Source organism: Pneumocystis murina, assembly GCF_000349005.2.
Source record: "Pneumocystis murina B123 chromosome Unknown supercont1.10, whole genome shotgun sequence".
Lineage (NCBI taxonomy): Eukaryota > Fungi > Ascomycota > Pneumocystomycetes > Pneumocystales > Pneumocystaceae > Pneumocystis > Pneumocystis murina.
Genome location: NW_017802368.1, coordinates 84,962 through 102,803, shown reverse-complemented (window position 1 = coordinate 102,803; position 17,842 = coordinate 84,962). Strand labels below are relative to the sequence as shown.

Genomic DNA, 17,842 nt, shown 5'->3' with positions numbered 1-17,842 from the left:
TTTACTTTTTAAAAATTATTATTTCTCTATTAAATATTTCCTTAGCTACTTATTTTCAATGGATTTTATCTTATGTAATTTTATATAACAAGTCTTTTTTTATCTTAGCGAGACACTTAACTATATAATATATTTAAAATTTAATTTTTTGTAATATATAGAAAATATTATTTTAAAGTGTTTTTTTTTTGTTTTTTTAATAAATTATATTATGCTTTTAACGAGTTTGAGATATTTTTTTGGTGGAGCTATTACTGCAGATCTTCCTCAGGACTTTATAGATGCTAGGTTAAAATTGGAATTTTTATTTTTTTTAAAAAAATGTATTAATTTTGATAAGCCAGTTTAGAGAAATACCAGATCATCAAGAAGTATTAGTAAATATTAATGATGAAAGAAGTATTATGATTGAACTTTTAGAATTTGCTCCGGTAGATGATATAGATGTCTCAAAATTTCATTTTGATCTTTTAGCTCAAGATAATGAAGCAGAAGAGAGTTTAATCTTAAATGTATCATGTGTTACTTTAGAAAAGAGGTTTATATTTGTATAAGTTATTTTTTTTTTTTTATACATAATAGTGGATATACTGTTTATCTTCTTGAAGGATTACAAAAAATATTTAAATATAATAAACAGTCGGCAGATTATGTAAATAAGGAGGTGGTAAATCCATTATTGGTACCTTATGTTGCGATTTTTTTATCTGTTTTACGTTTGCATGAAAAATCTACAGATATTATTATATCTATAAATATCCCATTCTTAGAAATACAGTATTTAAGCTCATTTTTTAAGGATTCATCATTTAAAATATCGGAATTAGTATCCAGTTCGGATCTAAATCATTTAAATATTTTAAAAAATATATTTGATATGCAAGAAGTACAGTTTTCAACAAGAGAAACACTTTTGAATATTTTGAATACATTACAAATTCATGATTGGTCATTATTCGTAAACAATTAGGGCGTTGGCTTGTTTTCTAAATAATATAGTTTAGATATATTTTTAAATAATGTTTATCCAATATAATAATACAACTCATTAATATAAAAATTATTATATAAATCAATAATAAATAAATAAATTTTAGGAAAAATAAGAAGCCATTACTTGTTGTCTTTCCAATGGCATGTTAGAAATAATCATATTAATTTGTTCTTGCGATAGTTTTCGACAAAATATTTTACTTGAATTTAGAATTCTATCAAGAATATGACCTTGTAAAATTTCCGATTCTAATGCCTGTGCAATAGCATCTATAACTAACGCAGGTTGTGATACTACTGCAACATGGTTTCTAATAAGTATTAATCGAAATTTTTCATCAAAAAAAAAACATACCTTTCGATAAGTTCCACAAGAAATGCATATGCATATGGTGCATCTTCTTCATCATGCGTAACAGGAAGAGTTTTAACCCATAACTCAATAGCTTTATCTATTTCAGATATTTTAGAGGAATTAAATCGTAGAATTTTTGCTATAGCGCAACAAATATTTTCTGTAGCATAAATATGATCTTCACTCCTAGAATCAGGCCGCTCAAAACAACGAAATAAATGTGGCAAAGAAGCAGAACATATCATTGAAAAAGGTTCTCCGCCATATTGTCCAGCAACACCTATACCATATGCAGCTGCTTGTCTTACACCTGGAGCTAATAACAATTAATTATTTAAAAAAATATAATTTAGATATACAATCATCAATTATACCATTAGATAAAGGTTTTAAAAAATGATCTTTATATTTCCATGCATCTGGACCTGTGAACTCGATTAAATCATCCATTACACAGATTGCCCACTGTCTAGCATTAGCGTCGTGTTGATTGTTCGCAAATTCGTCGAGATATGGCAGTAAACGCTCCCAATGAGGAAGAAATGATAATCTATGTCTTTTGAATATTATATGAAAAGTTTTACTCATCTCGCTAAGAAGATCGTCATCTAATACTATAGCAGAAGCAACATCTTCGTCTTCTAAATTAGCTTCATCAGTTTGATGGTCATGATATCTTTTTTGAACTCTCGAAATATAATCTTGAAGTTGGGATTCTGATGATGTTATAAATGTGTCCATTTTTTCCGGACTTAAGCAATTGTTTCCAACTACATCAATAGATTCATATAAACACTGGTATAACTCAGTTAAAACATCAATTGCAGATTCGGTATTAATTAAATTAATGATTTTATCTAATAATGTATCCCATATTGATATTAATTTGGAATTATTTTCACTATGAGCTTCTTTTATACATGATAATAACTGAGGGACAGCTTTTATTGATGCAGAACGGACTCCGTCATGAAAATAAAAACGCAAACCAGGTATTACTATATCTGTAAGTATTTCTTCCACATATGGCTCGAATGCTGCCTTTAACTCTATGGCATAACATAATAACATTTCTATTGCGATGCATTTTTCTTCTAAAGCGCTAGTTTTTATTCCAATTTGTTGGCCCTGTACAGATATAAATTCCCATCCATCTTCCTCTAGATATTTTTCATGATTATCATCGTCTATGCTAATATAAAATAACAATCAAATATGATTAGGTTTTTACCGTCTAAAACAGTAAAATCTGGCTTCAATTTAGCTGAATGAAGAAGAGGAGGCATAATAGCCCCCATATAAGGAATAAAATCTTTTCCCATAACTTTACATATCCTACCCCAAGCTGCAATAAGATAACTACTTTGAAGATCATCGGGCTCAGTAATTGTACCTAATAGAATTAGAAGTAAAATATGTGATCTGTTCAATATACTTTGAATTGAACCTAATGTTTGAATAATTTCATTAGAATTTGAAGAAAATTTCTCTTTTCCAACTGCTATGGCTATATTCTAGTTAAAATATAAATGAATAAAATTATTAGTTATACCAATCAAAGTAACGCACTCTATAGCTTTTCCTCTTAATAGTTTATATTCTTTTTGCTTAGCTTGATTGAGTATATTGATCAAAAGTGGCATAATTGAATCATAATACTATAAATGAATTAGAAATATTTTATTAAATATGAAAATTGTCACTTTAATAAATTTCTTTTCTGCCGCATCAGCAACAGTAGCGATGGTAGTAATTGCTTGTTCTTGAACATAACGTTTTTGATTTTTAAGAAGATATAAGAGTCTATTAAGGATATCATCTAAATAAGGCTCTAAAACTTTATTATCAGCTTCTTCACAGAAATTTACGAGAGCGGCAGCTGCATGTGCTTGTACCCTGAAATATTATATAAAAAATCATTTATATTACTATTTACCTTGGTTCAGGTGCCTCTAAAACAGGAATAAGCGCACTTAACACTTGTTTATGAAAATTTTTTTGCATAGTTTTAGCAAAATCTGTGCTCATTTGCCCAATAGCATTACACGCTGCCCAGCGTACTCTAGGATGCGTATCTTTAAGCAATGGTAAAACCATATCTAAAACTCGTCCAAGTTCTGCTTTCATTATCTTTTCGCAGCCTTCTGCTATTGCCGAAATCGCCATTAAAGAAGCATGTCGTTGATGCCAATTCTGAGAACTTATAAGAGAAGGCAACCATTGAAAAGCAATTGGAAGAAGAATTTTTCCGCCTAGATAATTTATTAATTTGCCTTACAAAATAAAATAAATTTAAATACCTAATTTTCGTGCTAGTCTATCCATTGCTTGTTCACCAACTATATGATTTAATTCACTTTCTGCAAAATCCAACTAAACATTAATAACAAATAAAACAAAAAAGATAATATACATCATCTGTTTCAAGCCATTCGTCCAATTTGTCCCCTTCTTCCATCCCTACTTCCGTCATAAATGATAAACACTCGTATATTACACTTTTTGCATAATTTTCATCTTTACGACACATACCAGGAGCACCTTCACTAAATGTTACCAAAAATTCTAAACTTGATTGCCTAGCGGAATTTCCAAGATCTCTATTTTTTAAAGATTCCACAAAAAATTGAACGACTGTTCCAAAGTATGGTTTAAATATTTTTGGATAGATTTCTGCTAACTCAATTAAAGATGTTAAGGCAGAAGTAAAGGAATCTCCATCATGAGATTGAAGCAAAGGAGGGAAAACATTTAGCATCAATGGAAGCAATGAAACAAGCTCATGAGAATCAGAATTAGATGAGGTAAATAAAGATGATAATGCTTTTAAAGAAGATAATCGAACCTAAAATGTTTAAAAACAAAAAAAAAATGCTAGCTTTACTTTAATATCATCATCTTGTAAACTTAATTGAAAAACTTGTTTTATCATATTTGTATCTTCTTTTTTTAAAATTTCTGGAATAGAAGCAAATATACGAAAAGTTGATTCTCTTTGCCCTGGATTCATGGATTTAGTACACTGAGAAAGTATATATAAAAGCTCTGGCCATGCAACTTTTAGATGTCATTTTTAAACAATTTTTATAAAGAAATTAAGATACCATTTTCTTCATAAAGTGTATGTGCAACTTCTGAAATCGTATCTGCAATTTTATGTCGAACATTTTCATCATTTTCCTTTGTGAAACTTTCAAGCAATAACGATTGAACCTTCTTCGCCCCATCCTGACTTAGCATATTCCATACCATTGTTTCTTTCGCATCATTTCCAAGCGAAATTGGCCTAAAAGAAATTCTCCGAAGAAGAATAACTGCAAAACTACGTAACTATTTATTTCATCAACATAATTATCCAATTCCCCTCAAATATGTCACTCACTGAACTATCTTCTGACATATTTACTTGTTCCGCTAGCCCTACTAAAAGAATTTCTGGTTCATGTGCAATCCATTGTTCATGCAGAGATGCTTCCGCTTTCATTCGAATCTCATTATCTGTATGTTTTAAAGAAGATAATAATGATTTTAAAGCTAATGCTGTTTCCTGCTCTATAAAAGACATTTTTTTATTAATTTTACCATATATTTTTCTTAAATCTTAATATCATTTTTTTGAGTTTTTAAAAATTTACGAAAAAAAATAGTCAATAACTAGAATATAAGTGAAATATAAAAACAAGATATTAATGATTATATAAACCCTTTTTTGTGCTTTAATATTGTAGTGAAATGTTTTTTTTATATTATTTTTTTTTTTTTGAAAAAAGAAAGAGATATATAGATTAGAATCTAATGTTAAAGTTAACATGATAAAAAAATAGAATAAAATAAAACCATTTTTGAGAATATCTATAAATAATAGCAATGGTAGCAATACCAAGAGCAATTGATCCCGAAATGAGGAAACCAGTGGAGAGATTTGACCTATGTTTTGGAATATTTTGATGATTTAGATTTTCAATTGATAATGAATCGGTAGATTTTTGATTAATAGATATACTCGGATGCTGAATAATAAGATTTACTTTATCCTCACCATTTTTATAAGCAAGCTCGACTGCATGAAGTAAATCCTCATCAGTTGTGATTGCTACTACATCTCCATCATCATCTATAAAATTGATAGCTAGATCTTCACTTTGACCTAGCTTATCAAGCTCTAATTTTACACGTTCAATGACAATTTGTCTAAGTGATAGAAATCCTGCTTGAGGAATATGTTGTATTCGATGTGTTTTTCCATAAGGGGAGGTAAATTTAAAAACAAATGGAGCTTGGTTCAATGATAATGTATTTTTGTTTAAAAGAACAGGTGTTTCAGTGGGAAATGTCCATTTATTTTTTTGTGTTAATTTTGTTGGAGAAACTTCTGGTGAAAGAATCTGTAAATTTTGTTGATTTTCAGATAAAGGTGTACATGAAAATGATTGATAAGGCTGAGATGCAGAAAGCTGATTATCAGATAAAACTGACTCAGTATCTCCTTCTCCTATAGTATTCCAAAATTTATTCCAAATAGGACCTTCTCCATCTGATGAGCTAATATTTTTTATCTAAATTTATTAATTGTTTTTTTAAATTAATCTAAATTTAACGAACTTGTTCTAAAATAAGATAGGTTAATTTCATAACATCAACCATCCCAATGACTTGAGATTCTTGATCCAATACAGGAAGATTGAGATAATGGCCTTCTATAAAAATAGATTAATGTTCATTTTTTAAGTTATAGTAAAAAATAGTTTAAAGATTAAACTTACCATCCATTTTTCTAAGAGCTTCTTGGACACTCATATCCATTGGTGCACAATCAGGATGAGGAGTCATGACTCGAACTACAGAACAATTTGCAGGATCAAGTCCAGGTGCAATTACACGTAAAACAATATCTTTAGATGTAAAAATTCCAGAAATATTCATTTGATCCATTACCAAGACAGCAGTTGTGTTGTTTTCCCTCATAAGGAAGGCTGCATCTCTAACACTAGTCCGTATGTTTACTGTTATAGGTGTAGTTCCATCTAATGCACTTGCTAAATTTGGGCCGGACATTCTTTGTTTTAATGTTTCAATATATTGAAAAATTTGTTCTGGTTGCTGTATTTGACTCCATTCTGTTTGAACTCCTTCTAAAGCATCATATAATTGCTGAGAACTTGAATATGCGCGCTCCACCTTGTATAGGTTATATACAATTCATTTAAACAAAAAAATATACAAACCTTTTTCATAGCTTCATGAAAACACTTTGTTATATCTAATATTCCAGAAACATTCCCGTTTTCATCACATACGGGTAAATGTCTAAATCCTTTATGTACCATAAGATCAAGTGCGTCTGTTGCTGATGTATCATTTCGTGCACACAAAGGATTTACTGTCATTATATCCTCAATAAGAAGGCTTCTCGGATCCATATCCATTCCGACTACACGAAATGCAAGATCTTTTGCTGTAAAAATACCGATTAAATGTTGATCATCATCGACTACTAAAACACAATCTTCTCTTTTCGCTGCCATCAATTGAGAAGCTTCTGAAACAGTAATACCAATTTGAACTGTAAGTGGAGGTGACGGTTTTAATGATAATACTGTCTTAGAGTCCAATTTACATGGATGTAAACGTGCTGCTGTTGGTCTTTTTTTACTTAATTCATTTTCAATTTTTCGTCGAATTGCCTTAAAATGTAAGTCCTTCTCTTTATACGCACAACTATAATAAATACATCATCTTTTCTTGATTGACGTTTCCTTATTTCTGATATTGATGAATTTGTATCATAATTTGTTTCTTGATTTAAATCTTTTTGATATAAATCTCGAGTCCCTAAAAAGATTTATTATTTAAAAATATATTCAATCATATTACTATGCATGTTTCTCTCTTAATATTTTGAAATAATCTGGTTTAATTAGACGCTATTTTCTATATTTAAATATTTAAATCTTAATGATAGCGATTTTGCAAAAAAAATAATTTTAATATAAATATGTATTTAATCAAATATATTGTTTCTAATTAATTGATGATATTGATTTTATAGTTTGAAAAAATATGAAACTTAGCTTTGTTTAGTAATTGTATTAAATATAAGAAATAATATGTTGCATAAAAATATTTAAAAACATTTTAAAATGCTGCAATTGATTAGTATTTGTCAATATTTGAATGCAAAATATCCAAAATATTGAATAATATATATGTATCGAATGTTATGCAATAAAAATAGTGATTCCAAAAAAATAAGTAATAATTTCAAATATTAATTTCCAATTTGGATATATAGTTTTTCCTGAACTGTCTTTACGATCTCTTGGACCTCTTTCTTCACCAAAACCTGCTACAACAGGAGGGCCCGTAATACTACCAGAGCCATCCATTCCTACAATTCGTAATAATGAAGAACATGTTTTACTAGATTCAGAAGTCACTACATACGCAAGTCCTTTAAAGTTACATGCACTTTCTTGCTTATGTTTATTATAATATAAATTAAGAATAATATTGAGTTGATCTATAGGCTCGCAAACAGAATATGCACCATAAACTCCTGCTTTGCTGTCTTTTGATACACCTTTACAATTAATTTCTCCACAAATATATGAGAAAATTTCTGCAATTTCTGTATCTGTGATGTCGTTTACAGCAATACATGAAGATGCTCTAGATGCACATGTACAAAGTTCTGAATTAGGTATAGGAGGAAGTTTTGTTGATGAAGACCAATATTGACCAATAACTGGACATTCTGGAGGACCATTTTTTGGTGTATATCTTGAACGTTGAATAGGTCTAGGATTAATATGACGAATTTGTTCTCTAAGATTTATGTAATCTTGGCGTGGGGAAACGGTATTATCTGACATTAAATTAACTAATCCATAGTTATTTACATTCTGAAACCATTCATAAACAATTCCCCCGGAAAACACTTGTGTCATTTTTTCTGAATAAATATGTGGAACTTGATTGAAAGTACGAACACCTATTTTTCCATTTACAATATTGCAACCATACTCAGAAAAAAATATTGGAATATTATAATGACGAAAATCATTGACTCTATCACTATATCCAGACGTTTCATATGATGTAGGTTCACACCATTCGTAACTAATATGTAATAAGTATATATCTTCTAAATATAAAAATATATATTACATATTGATCCCAAAAAAATCGGCTGCTGATTCAGAATCCCCGCATGCAAAATAATTGGCTGATGGAATACGCGTATGTTCATGATCATTTGCTGCATATCCTACTAAAATTTTTCGGTATCCTTTGCTTTTTATATAAGATTTTACATCTCGTATAGCTGCTTTAACATATGCTGCTGAATATGTATTTTCTGTATCAAGAATAACTTCATTTCCTGCAAAAAAACCCAGCAAATTAGGATATTTGTGCATCGCATCAATCACTTGACTATATCTCCAAAAAAGTTTTACATTCCATGATGGATCTGTACTAATAATAGAATTTCTTGGCTCTGAAAGATCTAAAAGAACATAGATCCCGTTCTTTTCAAAAAGTCTCATGCAATATTCATGATTATTCTTTGGATTCACTGTATAAACTCTAATTGTATTTATCCCAAGATCCAGAAAATATCGTAGATCTCGTTCACATGCATTTGGCTCTGCTAATGGATCTCTATAATGCTCAGGATCTCCTGCTTCTAATGGCGACTGATAAGCAATTCCTTTGATAAAAAATTGTGTTCCATTTGAATAAAATAACTTATTACCATATGCATAAATCGTTTGTATACGTGCATAGGTATATCCAATTATATAAAAAAATATAATATTGTAAAATACTTGATAATCTAAGTACATATGTAGATAAAATCTTTAAATGAGACTACGATTCCAATCACTGATAATCTGATATTAGGTATACGATTCGATTTTTTTGATAAAATGTGTTCCGAACGCGTTTTCAATATTACATATAATATAATAACTTTTGATAATCTTAATTAAAATATTGAAAAAATATTATAATTATTTAAATAATTATTGGAAAAAATGTTTGATGCATACATGACATATTAATTAAAGATATTTAATAAAAATAAATTAAAATATATATTTTAATATAAAGACGTGTATATTTTGATAAAATAAGATATATTATAAGGATTATAAAGGTTTTGTTGTTAAATTAATAAATTTTTGAAACGTCACATGTTTGGTATCATAAGAACGATAGATAGTATGTATCCATGGCAACGTTAATGGAATCGATGACAATCGCGAATTTCTGACCTAACCAAAACAAAAAAGATGCAGGAAAAAAGGTATTTAATAAGGTTTATTAAGTGGAAATCTATTAATTGAGGGCTGACTCTGAGACGGTTGGTATAGAGGCATTGGTTCATTTCGAATCAACCTTTTTTCCGTTTTATTGGATGAAAAAAAAAGAATAAGGAGCCATTATTATAAAGATGTCACAACAACAGCATTATTACGATGAATCATATCCAGGCCAAAATGGTCCATATTATGGAGAGCATGGCTATGGTAATTCTGGATTTAACAACGGTTCATATGCATCAGGAGTGTATGATGAACAAGGGGAATATTATGCGCCGGAATATGGACAGGAATATTATGATGAATATGATAGTGGAGGGGTTATGTATGATGGGCAAGGTCGAGAGATGTATAATGGTGGAGAAGATGGATATTATCGTCAGGAGGATAGGTATTATGATTATCCTCAAGATGCGTATATTGCAGATACATATGGTATAATTATTTTTATTTAAGAAGTAATGATGTCAATTTATGTTTTTATGATAGATCCTTACGGTGTTCCTATGGCGGATCAGCGTCCTCTTCAGTATTTCGAAGGGCAAGATGAATATCATATGTATGATCGTAAGGGGAAGCGTAGAGGTTCGTCAGAAGGATCAGAAACGTTTTCTGATTTTACAATGCGTTCGGATATGGCTCGTGCAGCTGAATTTGATTCATATGGTCGATTCGATGAACGATATCGATCGTATGGACCTAGTACGGAATCTTTGAATCAAATGGCATCTCGGCAACGTGGATATCGTCCGGATTCTCAGATATCGTATACAGGAAATCGTTCTTCTGGTGCAAGTACGCCAATTTATGGTATGTACTATAATCAGGCGGCTATGATGACGTCTGCGAGGTCTCGCGAGCCTTACCCAGCATGGACCGCAGAAAATCAAATACCTGTTTCTAAAGAAGAAATTGAGGACATTTTTATTGATCTTACGAATAAATTTGGATTTCAAAGGGATTCTATGCGAAACATGTATGATCATATGATGGTACTTTTGGATTCACGTGCCAGTCGAATGACACCTAATCAAGCATTACTTTCTCTTCATGCAGATTATATTGGTGGAGATAATGCGAATTATAGGAATTGGTATTTTGCTGCACAGTTTGATTTAGATGATGCGGTTGGATTTTCTAATATGGACCTTGGAAAAAATAGAAAATCAAGTTATTCACAAAAATCTTCTAAAAAATTTCAAAAAAATTCTGCTTCAAAAAATATCTTGCAGGCACTTGATGGTGATAATTCCTTAGAATCTGCGATATATCGATGGAAGACTAGGTGCACTCAAATGAGTCAATATGATCGGGCTAGAGAACTAGCCCTTTATTTACTTTGTTGGGGTGAAGCGAATCAAGTTCGATTTACTCCTGAATGCCTTTGTTTCATTTTCAAATGTGCTAATGATTATCTGAATTCTCCACAATGTCAGGCAATGGTCGAGCCAGCTCCTGAAGGATCATATCTTAATGATGTTATTACACCCCTTTATACGTATATGCGTGATCAAGGTTATGAAATCATTAATGGGAGATATGTTCGTCGTGAGCGTGATCATAATAAAATTATTGGTTATGATGATATTAATCAATTATTTTGGTATCCAGAGGGTATTGAACGTATAGTCCTCTCTGATAAAACTCGTATGGTCGATTTGCCTTTGGATCAAAGGTATCCTAGGTTTAAAGATGTAGTATGGAAGAAAGCATTTTTTAAAACTTATCGCGAAACTCGAAGTTGGTTTCATTTATTCACTAATTTTAATCGAATTTGGATTATTCATATAACTGTATATTGGTTTTATACGGCAGCAAATTCACCAACCGTTTATACTCATAATTATCAGCAATCTCTCGATAATCAACCGCCTTTTGCCTACCGTATGAGTGCTGTTGGTTTTGGTGGTGGTGTTGCTTCATTATTGATGATTATTGCCACTTTAGCCGAATGGGCATATGTTCCTCGGAGATGGCCTGGTGCTCAGCATCTAACTAGGCGTTTATTATTTCTTATTTTATTTTTGATTATCAATGTTGCACCTGGTGTATATGTAATAAAATTTGCTCAATGGAAACCGAATGTCAGCGTCGTCACAACACTTATAAGTATTATGCACTTTTTGATTGCAATATTTACGTTTTTGTTTTTTGCAATCATGCCTTTAGGAGGTTTGTTTGGGAATTATTTATATAAAAAAACACGACGTTATGTTGCAAGTCAAACTTTTACCGCTAATTTTGCTAAATTGAAGGGCAATGACTTATGGCTTAGCTATGGTCTTTGGATAGCAGTGTTTGCTTGTAAGTTTGCTGAATCCTATTTCTTCTTGTCTCTTTCTTTGAGAGATCCTATTAGATATCTTAACACTATGACTATAGGTCATTGTGGTATTCGATATCTTGGTTCTGCACTTTGTCCGTACCAAGCTAAGATTACTCTTGGAATAATGTATATCACTGATCTGGTATTATTCTTTTTAGATACATATTTATGGTATATTATCTGGAATACTATTTGTTCTGTCGCCAGATCATTTTATTTAGGAGTTTCTATATGGACTCCTTGGAGAAATATATTCTCAAGAATGCCGAAAAGGATTTATTCTAAGATTTTGGCCACAAATGATATGGAAATAAAATATAAACCTAAAGTTCTTATTTCACAAGTTTGGAATGCCGTTGTTATATCGATGTATCGTGAACATCTTCTTGCGATTGATCATGTTCAAAAGTTATTATATCATCAGGTATGAATGTAGTATTATATTGACTTTTTTTAATATATGTAGGTTCCTTCTGAACAAGAAGGAAAAAGAACATTAAGGGCACCAACATTTTTCATATCGCAAGAGGATCATTCTTTTAAAACGGAGTTTTTTCCTTCACATAGTGAAGCAGAACGTCGTATTTCATTTTTTGCTCAATCTCTTTCTACTCCAATTCCTGAGCCACTTCCTGTTGACAATATGCCTACTTTTACTGTTCTTGTTCCTCATTATGGTGAAAAGATTTTATATTCTTTAAGGGAGATTATTCGTGAGGATGACCAATTATCAAGAGTAACACTACTAGAATATCTTAAACAATTGCATCCTGTAGAATGGGATTGTTTTGTTAAGGATACTAAGATATTAGCAGAAGAGACTTCACTTTATAATGGAGGAGTCCCTTTTGATAAAGATGAAAAAGATACGGTAAAAAGCAAGATAGATGATTTACCTTTTTATTGTGTTGGGTTTAAGTCTTCTGCGCCAGAATATACATTGAGAACACGTATTTGGGCATCATTACGCTCTCAAACTTTATATAGAACTGTTTCTGGGTTTATGAACTATTCACGTGCTATTAAGCTTCTTTATCGTGTTGAAAATCCAGATGTTGTTCAAATGTTTGGTGGAAATACTGATAAATTGGAACATGAATTAGAAAGGATGGCGCGTAGAAAATTTAAATTTGTTATATCAATGCAACGGTTTTTCAAATTTAGTAAAGAAGAGTTGGAAAATACGGAATTTCTTCTTCGGGCTTATCCAGATCTTCAGATTGCATATTTAGATGAAGAGCCTCCGATGAATGAAGGTGATGAACCGAAAATATACTCTTCTTTAATCGATGGTTATTCAGAAATTATGGAAAATGGTAAACGACGGCCGAAATTTAGAATTCAATTATCTGGTAATCCTATTCTTGGCGATGGTAAAAGTGATAATCAGAATCATGCAATCATATTTTATCGCGGTGAATACATTCAGCTTATTGATGCTAATCAAGATAATTATCTGGAAGAATGCTTAAAAATTCGTTCGGTTTTGGCCGAATTTGAAGAAATGACTCCTATAGAAGAGTCGCCGTATAATCCGAATGAAGTTTCAAGTGCTGCTAATCCGGTGGCTATTTTAGGTGCTCGAGAATACATTTTTTCGGAAAATATAGGTGTTTTGGGTGACGTAGCTGCAGGAAAAGAACAAACTTTTGGAACATTGTTTGCTCGTACTTTAGCTCAGATTGGAGGGAAGCTTCATTATGGTCATCCTGATTTCTTGAATGGCCCTTTTATGACTACTAGAGGGGGTGTTTCAAAGGCTCAGAAAGGTTTACATCTCAATGAAGATATATATGCTGGCATGACTGCATTACTTAGAGGCGGCCGTATTAAGCATTGTGAATATTATCAGTGTGGAAAGGGTCGTGATCTTGGATTTGGTTCTATTTTAAATTTTACTACAAAGGTTGGCACAGGAATGGGTGAACAAATGCTTTCTAGAGAATATTATTATCTTGGCACGCAACTTCCACTGGATAGGTTTTTGTCGTTTTATTATGCTCATCCTGGATTTCATATCAATAATCTTTTTATTATTCTTTCGGTACAATTACTTATGATTGTTATGATAAATTTGGGATCAATGTATAATATTTTGCTTATATGTAGGCCTCGTCGAGGACAGCCTATAACAGATCCATATCTTCCGGTGGGGTGTTATTCTCTTGCTCCTGTACTTGATTGGATAAAGCGTAGTATTATTTCTATATTTATCGTTTTTTTTATTGCATTCATACCCTTGGTTGTTCAAGAATTGACTGAAAGGGGGGTATGGAGGGCTTCTACACGACTTGCTAAGCATTTTGGTTCTTTGTCTCCTTTATTCGAAGTGTTCGTTTCTCAAATCTATGCTAATTCTTTACTTCAGAATCTTGCATTTGGTGGTGCTCGATATATTGGTACTGGTCGTGGATTTGCCACTACTAGAATTCCTTTTTCGATTCTTTTTTCAAGATTTGCCGGTGCATCTATATATTTGGGTTCTCGTACCCTTATTATGCTTTTGTTTGCGACGGTTACGATGTGGATACCTCATTTAGTGTACTTTTGGGTTTCAGTATTGGCTCTTTGTATATCTCCATTTATTTTTAATCCACATCAATTTTCATGGACAGATTTCTTTGTGGATTATAGGGAATTTATTCGTTGGCTATCCCGCGGTAACTCTAGGTCACATGCAAATTCTTGGATAGGTTATTGTCGTTTATCCAGAACTAGGATAACTGGGTTTAAACGAAAAGCACTTGGGCAGCCATCAGAAAAACTTTCAGGAGATATTCCTAGAGCTGGATTTAGTAATGTTTTTTTTAGTGAAGTCATTGGACCAATGATCTTGGTACTTTTATCACTTGTTCCATATTGTTTTATAAATTCACGGCCTGGATTTGAGCCATTCGGTAAATCGAATCCCGCTAAAAATGGATCAAATCCTTTGATTCGTATTGCAATTGTGTCATTTGCGCCGATCTGTGTTAATGCAATGGTTGCCTTTGTGTTTTTCGGTATGGCGTGCTGTATGGGTCCAATTTTAACTATTTGTTGCAAGAAATTTGGGGCTGTTTTAGCGACTATTTCTCACGCAATAGCTGTAATAATCTTGGTGACATTTTTTGAAGTTTTATGGTTTTTAGAAGGATGGTCTTTCTCTAAAACTATTTTAGGATTAGTTACTATGATATCTCTTCAACGAGCTTTCTTAAAGATGTTAACAATAATGATTCTTACTCGTGAATTTAAACATGATGGGTCCAATTTGGCATGGTGGTAAGTATATTGTTTAAAGAAATTTAAGTTTTACAATTTTAGGACGGGACGATGGTATAGTAATAATTTAGGTGTTTATGCTATGTCTCAACCTGCCCGAGAATTTGTTTGCAAAGTTATAGAGTTATCTCTTTTTGCTGCCGATTTTTGTCTTGGACATCTATTGTTATTTATTCTAACACCTATATTGGCTATACCTTATATTGATCGCTGGCATTCTATGCTTCTATTTTGGCTTCGACCTTCTCGACAAATTCGACCACCTATATTTTCATTGAAACAAAATAAGCTTCGAAAAAGGATTGTTCGTCGATATGCGACTTTGTTCTTTGGTCTCTTTTTACTTTTTCTTATGATTATCCTTGTTCCAGCTTTAGGGCATTCTAAATTTCCGAAATCTCTTAATAATATTGCTTTTCTTAAAAACTTGGGACTTATTCAGCCTTCTAATGATCCAAGAGGCGCAACCGGTAGAACCACTAGACCAGGAAATTCTAATGGAACCTATAAATTGTTTATATACTGACGATTATCAAAAAAATACTGAAATTTTTATGACTAATTCTGATTTACATAATACATGGTTAAATTGTTTGAAAGAAATATGCATATGGTTATATAGAGTTTTGTTTCACATAGTTCATTTCTTTGGTTTAGTAGCAAATTCGTATCAGTAAATTAAAAGTTTAGCTAGTTTGATTTAAAAAGGGCTGTATTTATATTAAACAATTTAATAGATGTTATTTTCCTCATAAATTTATAACATTAAGTGCGCTGAAATATAGTGGATATAGTTTAATATTAGGGGGGTATAAATTTGTTTATTATTAAGTCATACATGAATTAAGTTATTATAAAATAAAGATACGATTTAAATCGATAGGATGAGAACAGCTAATAAATATATTAATTATAATTTTTAGAAAATTATAATTACCTTAATTGGGGTTTTTGGTCATATTTTTGAGACAATTCAAATCTGATGGAATTCAATAGTTGTAAATATGATTGATATGGCATCTTTAAAAGTGCATTTTTAAAAGCCCAACTCATTGCACCTGTAGCTTGGTTTCTTATACATGTATCGACTGAAGTTTGAGAATCCTTGCAGCTATTATAGAATTAGTTGATTTACTAAAAAATATTTAAAATACCCTGAAAACATAATTACATCTGCAGGTGACGCTTTCGCATATTTTGCTTGCATACTGTTATCAGAACCTGTAGCTCTTTTAAATACTTTAAAAATAGATGAAGTAATCCCCATCATATTTCTTGCTGATGGCCCTTCTCTTAATATTTTATTTGCTGAATCTGATAGAAGATTTTGCTCTTTGAGTTTTCCTTCTGTGGACTAAAAAATGTTAATTTGTTCCTATTTTTGTTTTTATTTACATAAGTAAATGGTAAATCTAAAATAGAACCAGAATGACAGCCTAGATATTTTTAATATATATTAGTTAAAAAAAAAAAAAATACAATCAAATATGGCAGTAAGACGACAGCCAGGAGGTAAAGGTCTAACAAGAATATTGTGCATTTGGTCATCCGTAATATAACCTGCTCGATTAAAATCGACTGGGTATATTACTTCATCGCTTCCATCTTCTTCATCTCCATCAAAATCATCTATTTGACCTCCCTAAACAAAATAAATTTTTCATCCAGTTAAATAATAAAAATATACATGACCACTATAATGGAAAAAAAGACTATCCTATATATTTGTAAGAAAAATATAAAAAATGTCTCAACATGCATTCGGTCTAGCATCCTTAACAAGCCATGACATTGCATCAATAATATTTCTTTTAGTTGGAATAGAACGAGGATTTGTTTGATTATCTGTGAGGAAAACTAATCAAGTATTAATCAATATCAAAAAAAAAAAATAAAAATACCCATGTCATCAATATGATATGAATATCGTTCTTTTCTACTTTAGTAATGATCTTTTGTATTTTTTTAATTATATTACCTCGAATAAATTGTGAAATATTATTTACGTCTAAAACCATTTTAATAACCTAAAAACTCACAAAAACTATTCTTTACTACCATTAATGCACCCTGAAAGCTGTCTAGATGTATTTATATAGTTAATACCAATAAATAATGCCTTTTTTTTGCCCGAACAATTGGAATATTGAAAATTGTATGGATAGACCATTTGCCCTGCCATATTCACTTGATTTCCATGTGCCGGCACTCCATACTGATAAACAACTGATGTATTAGGAGCTGTATTATAATATCCATAAGGTCTTTGGGCTTCTGGTGCCCTATAAAAATATTATTAAAAAATGTCTATATTTCCTCAAAAAAATACATATTTGAAGCAAATCCTGAATATACATAATTATTCTTGCAACTCGGTGTATTTGGGTGGTGTTTATGATATCTTGAGCCTGGATAACTCATGATTTTTCTTTATTTTTTTCTTGACGTTAAGATCGATCTTAAGAAATCTTAAGATTATTTTAATATAATTTAGACTTGGCTTACAATTTCTTAAGATTTTGTTTAAATTTTTCTTAAGAAGTTAAGAAAAAGTTTAAAATTATAAATTAAATTAAG

The 17,842-nt window shown here is 31.1% G+C and overlaps 6 protein-coding genes across 6 annotated transcripts; 2 read left to right on the top strand and 4 right to left on the bottom strand.

Moving 5' to 3' along the window:
* Nucleotides 1-149: 149 nt before the first annotated feature.
* On the top strand, nt 150-1,043 carry PNEG_03184 (hypothetical protein). The gene is made up of 3 exons (XM_007877056.1): nt 150-288; nt 341-538; nt 583-1,043. The coding sequence occupies exons 1-3, from the start codon at nt 212-214 to the stop codon at nt 968-970; spliced, it is 663 nt and encodes a 220-aa protein (XP_007875247.1). The 5' UTR covers nt 150-211; the 3' UTR covers nt 971-1,043.
* On the bottom strand, nt 1,033-4,940 carry PNEG_03183 (hypothetical protein). Its single transcript, XM_007877055.1, has 13 exons — nt 4,731-4,940; nt 4,453-4,678; nt 4,233-4,405; nt 3,762-4,193; nt 3,649-3,721; nt 3,285-3,600; nt 3,052-3,244; nt 2,901-3,006; nt 2,784-2,855; nt 2,580-2,741; nt 1,708-2,535; nt 1,349-1,664; nt 1,033-1,304 (listed from the first exon to the last, which is right to left on the bottom strand). Exons 1-13 carry the CDS (start codon nt 4,911-4,913, stop codon nt 1,094-1,096), a joined length of 3,291 nt encoding a protein of 1,096 aa, XP_007875246.1. The 5' UTR covers nt 4,914-4,940; the 3' UTR covers nt 1,033-1,093.
* A 46-nt stretch (nt 4,941-4,986) lies between these two features.
* PNEG_03182 (hypothetical protein) lies at nt 4,987-7,247 on the bottom strand. Its single transcript, XM_007877054.1, has 7 exons — nt 7,223-7,247; nt 7,080-7,180; nt 6,574-7,032; nt 6,112-6,526; nt 5,951-6,045; nt 5,186-5,904; nt 4,987-5,140 (listed from the first exon to the last, which is right to left on the bottom strand). Coding segments are annotated over exons 1-7 (1,797 nt in total). The 5' UTR covers nt 7,230-7,247; the 3' UTR covers nt 4,987-5,139.
* Nucleotides 7,248-7,385: 138 nt separating this feature from the next.
* PNEG_03181 (hypothetical protein) lies at nt 7,386-9,242 on the bottom strand. The gene is made up of 2 exons (XM_007877053.1): nt 8,516-9,242; nt 7,386-8,467 (listed from the first exon to the last, which is right to left on the bottom strand). Exons 1-2 carry the CDS (start codon nt 9,193-9,195, stop codon nt 7,567-7,569), a joined length of 1,581 nt encoding a protein of 526 aa, XP_007875244.1. The 5' UTR covers nt 9,196-9,242; the 3' UTR covers nt 7,386-7,566.
* A 564-nt stretch (nt 9,243-9,806) lies between these two features.
* Nucleotides 9,807-15,803, top strand: PNEG_03180 (hypothetical protein; the record flags this gene model as incomplete). Its single annotated transcript, XM_007877052.1, has 4 exons — nt 9,807-10,110; nt 10,165-12,425; nt 12,468-15,265; nt 15,308-15,803. The coding sequence occupies 4 exons, from the start codon at nt 9,807-9,809 to the stop codon at nt 15,789-15,791; spliced, it is 5,847 nt and encodes a 1,948-aa protein (XP_007875243.1). The 3' UTR covers nt 15,792-15,803.
* A 270-nt stretch (nt 15,804-16,073) lies between these two features.
* On the bottom strand, nt 16,074-17,703 carry PNEG_03179 (hypothetical protein). The gene is made up of 11 exons (XM_007877051.1): nt 17,595-17,703; nt 17,324-17,547; nt 17,244-17,273; nt 17,167-17,196; nt 17,025-17,122; nt 16,953-16,982; nt 16,745-16,907; nt 16,661-16,701; nt 16,420-16,619; nt 16,203-16,376; nt 16,074-16,159 (listed from the first exon to the last, which is right to left on the bottom strand). Exons 1-11 carry the CDS (start codon nt 17,684-17,686, stop codon nt 16,117-16,119), a joined length of 1,125 nt encoding a protein of 374 aa, XP_007875242.1. The 5' UTR covers nt 17,687-17,703; the 3' UTR covers nt 16,074-16,116.
* Nucleotides 17,704-17,842: the final 139 nt, after the last annotated feature.

Excerpts from the sequence above, each read along its gene's own strand:
- PNEG_03182 (XM_007877054.1), bottom strand. Across the intron at positions 7,033-7,079 it reads GTCAATCAAGAAAAGATGAT|GCAATTCGACGAAAAATTGA; the intron begins GTATTTATTATA and ends TTACATTTTAAG. Across the intron at positions 6,527-6,573 it reads TTCATGAAGCTATGAAAAAG|GTGGAGCGCGCATATTCAAG; the intron begins GTTTGTATATTT and ends AACCTATACAAG.
- PNEG_03183 (XM_007877055.1), bottom strand. The coding sequence starts at position 4,913 with ATGTCTTTTATAGAGCAGGAAACAGCATTAGCTTTAAAATCATTATTA. Across the intron at positions 4,406-4,452 it reads TACACTTTATGAAGAAAATG|TTGCATGGCCAGAGCTTTTA; the intron begins GTATCTTAATTT and ends GACATCTAAAAG. Across the intron at positions 1,665-1,707 it reads TAATGGTATAATTGATGATT|CTCCAGGTGTAAGACAAGCA; the intron begins GTATATCTAAAT and ends AATTGTTATTAG.
- PNEG_03179 (XM_007877051.1), bottom strand. The coding sequence starts at position 17,686 with ATGAGTTATCCAGGCTCAAGATATCATAAACACCACCCAAATACACCG. Across the intron at positions 17,274-17,323 it reads GCTTTCAGGGTGCATTAATG|ACGTAAATAATATTTCACAA; the intron begins GTAGTAAAGAAT and ends AAATGGTTTTAG. Across the intron at positions 16,377-16,419 it reads GATGTAATTATGTTTTCAGG|CTGCAAGGATTCTCAAACTT; the intron begins GTATTTTAAATA and ends ATTCTATAATAG.
- PNEG_03184 (XM_007877056.1), top strand. The coding sequence starts at position 212 with ATGCTTTTAACGAGTTTGAGATATTTTTTTGGTGGAGCTATTACTGCA. Across the intron at positions 289-340 it reads CAGGACTTTATAGATGCTAG|CCAGTTTAGAGAAATACCAG; the intron begins GTTAAAATTGGA and ends AATTTTGATAAG. Across the intron at positions 539-582 it reads TGTGTTACTTTAGAAAAGAG|TGGATATACTGTTTATCTTC; the intron begins GTTTATATTTGT and ends TATACATAATAG.
- PNEG_03181 (XM_007877053.1), bottom strand. The coding sequence starts at position 9,195 with ATGTACTTAGATTATCAAGTATTTTACAATATTATATTTTTTTATATA. Across the intron at positions 8,468-8,515 it reads GATTTTTTTGGGATCAATAT|TTACGAATGGTGTGAACCTA; the intron begins GTAATATATATT and ends ATTACATATTAG.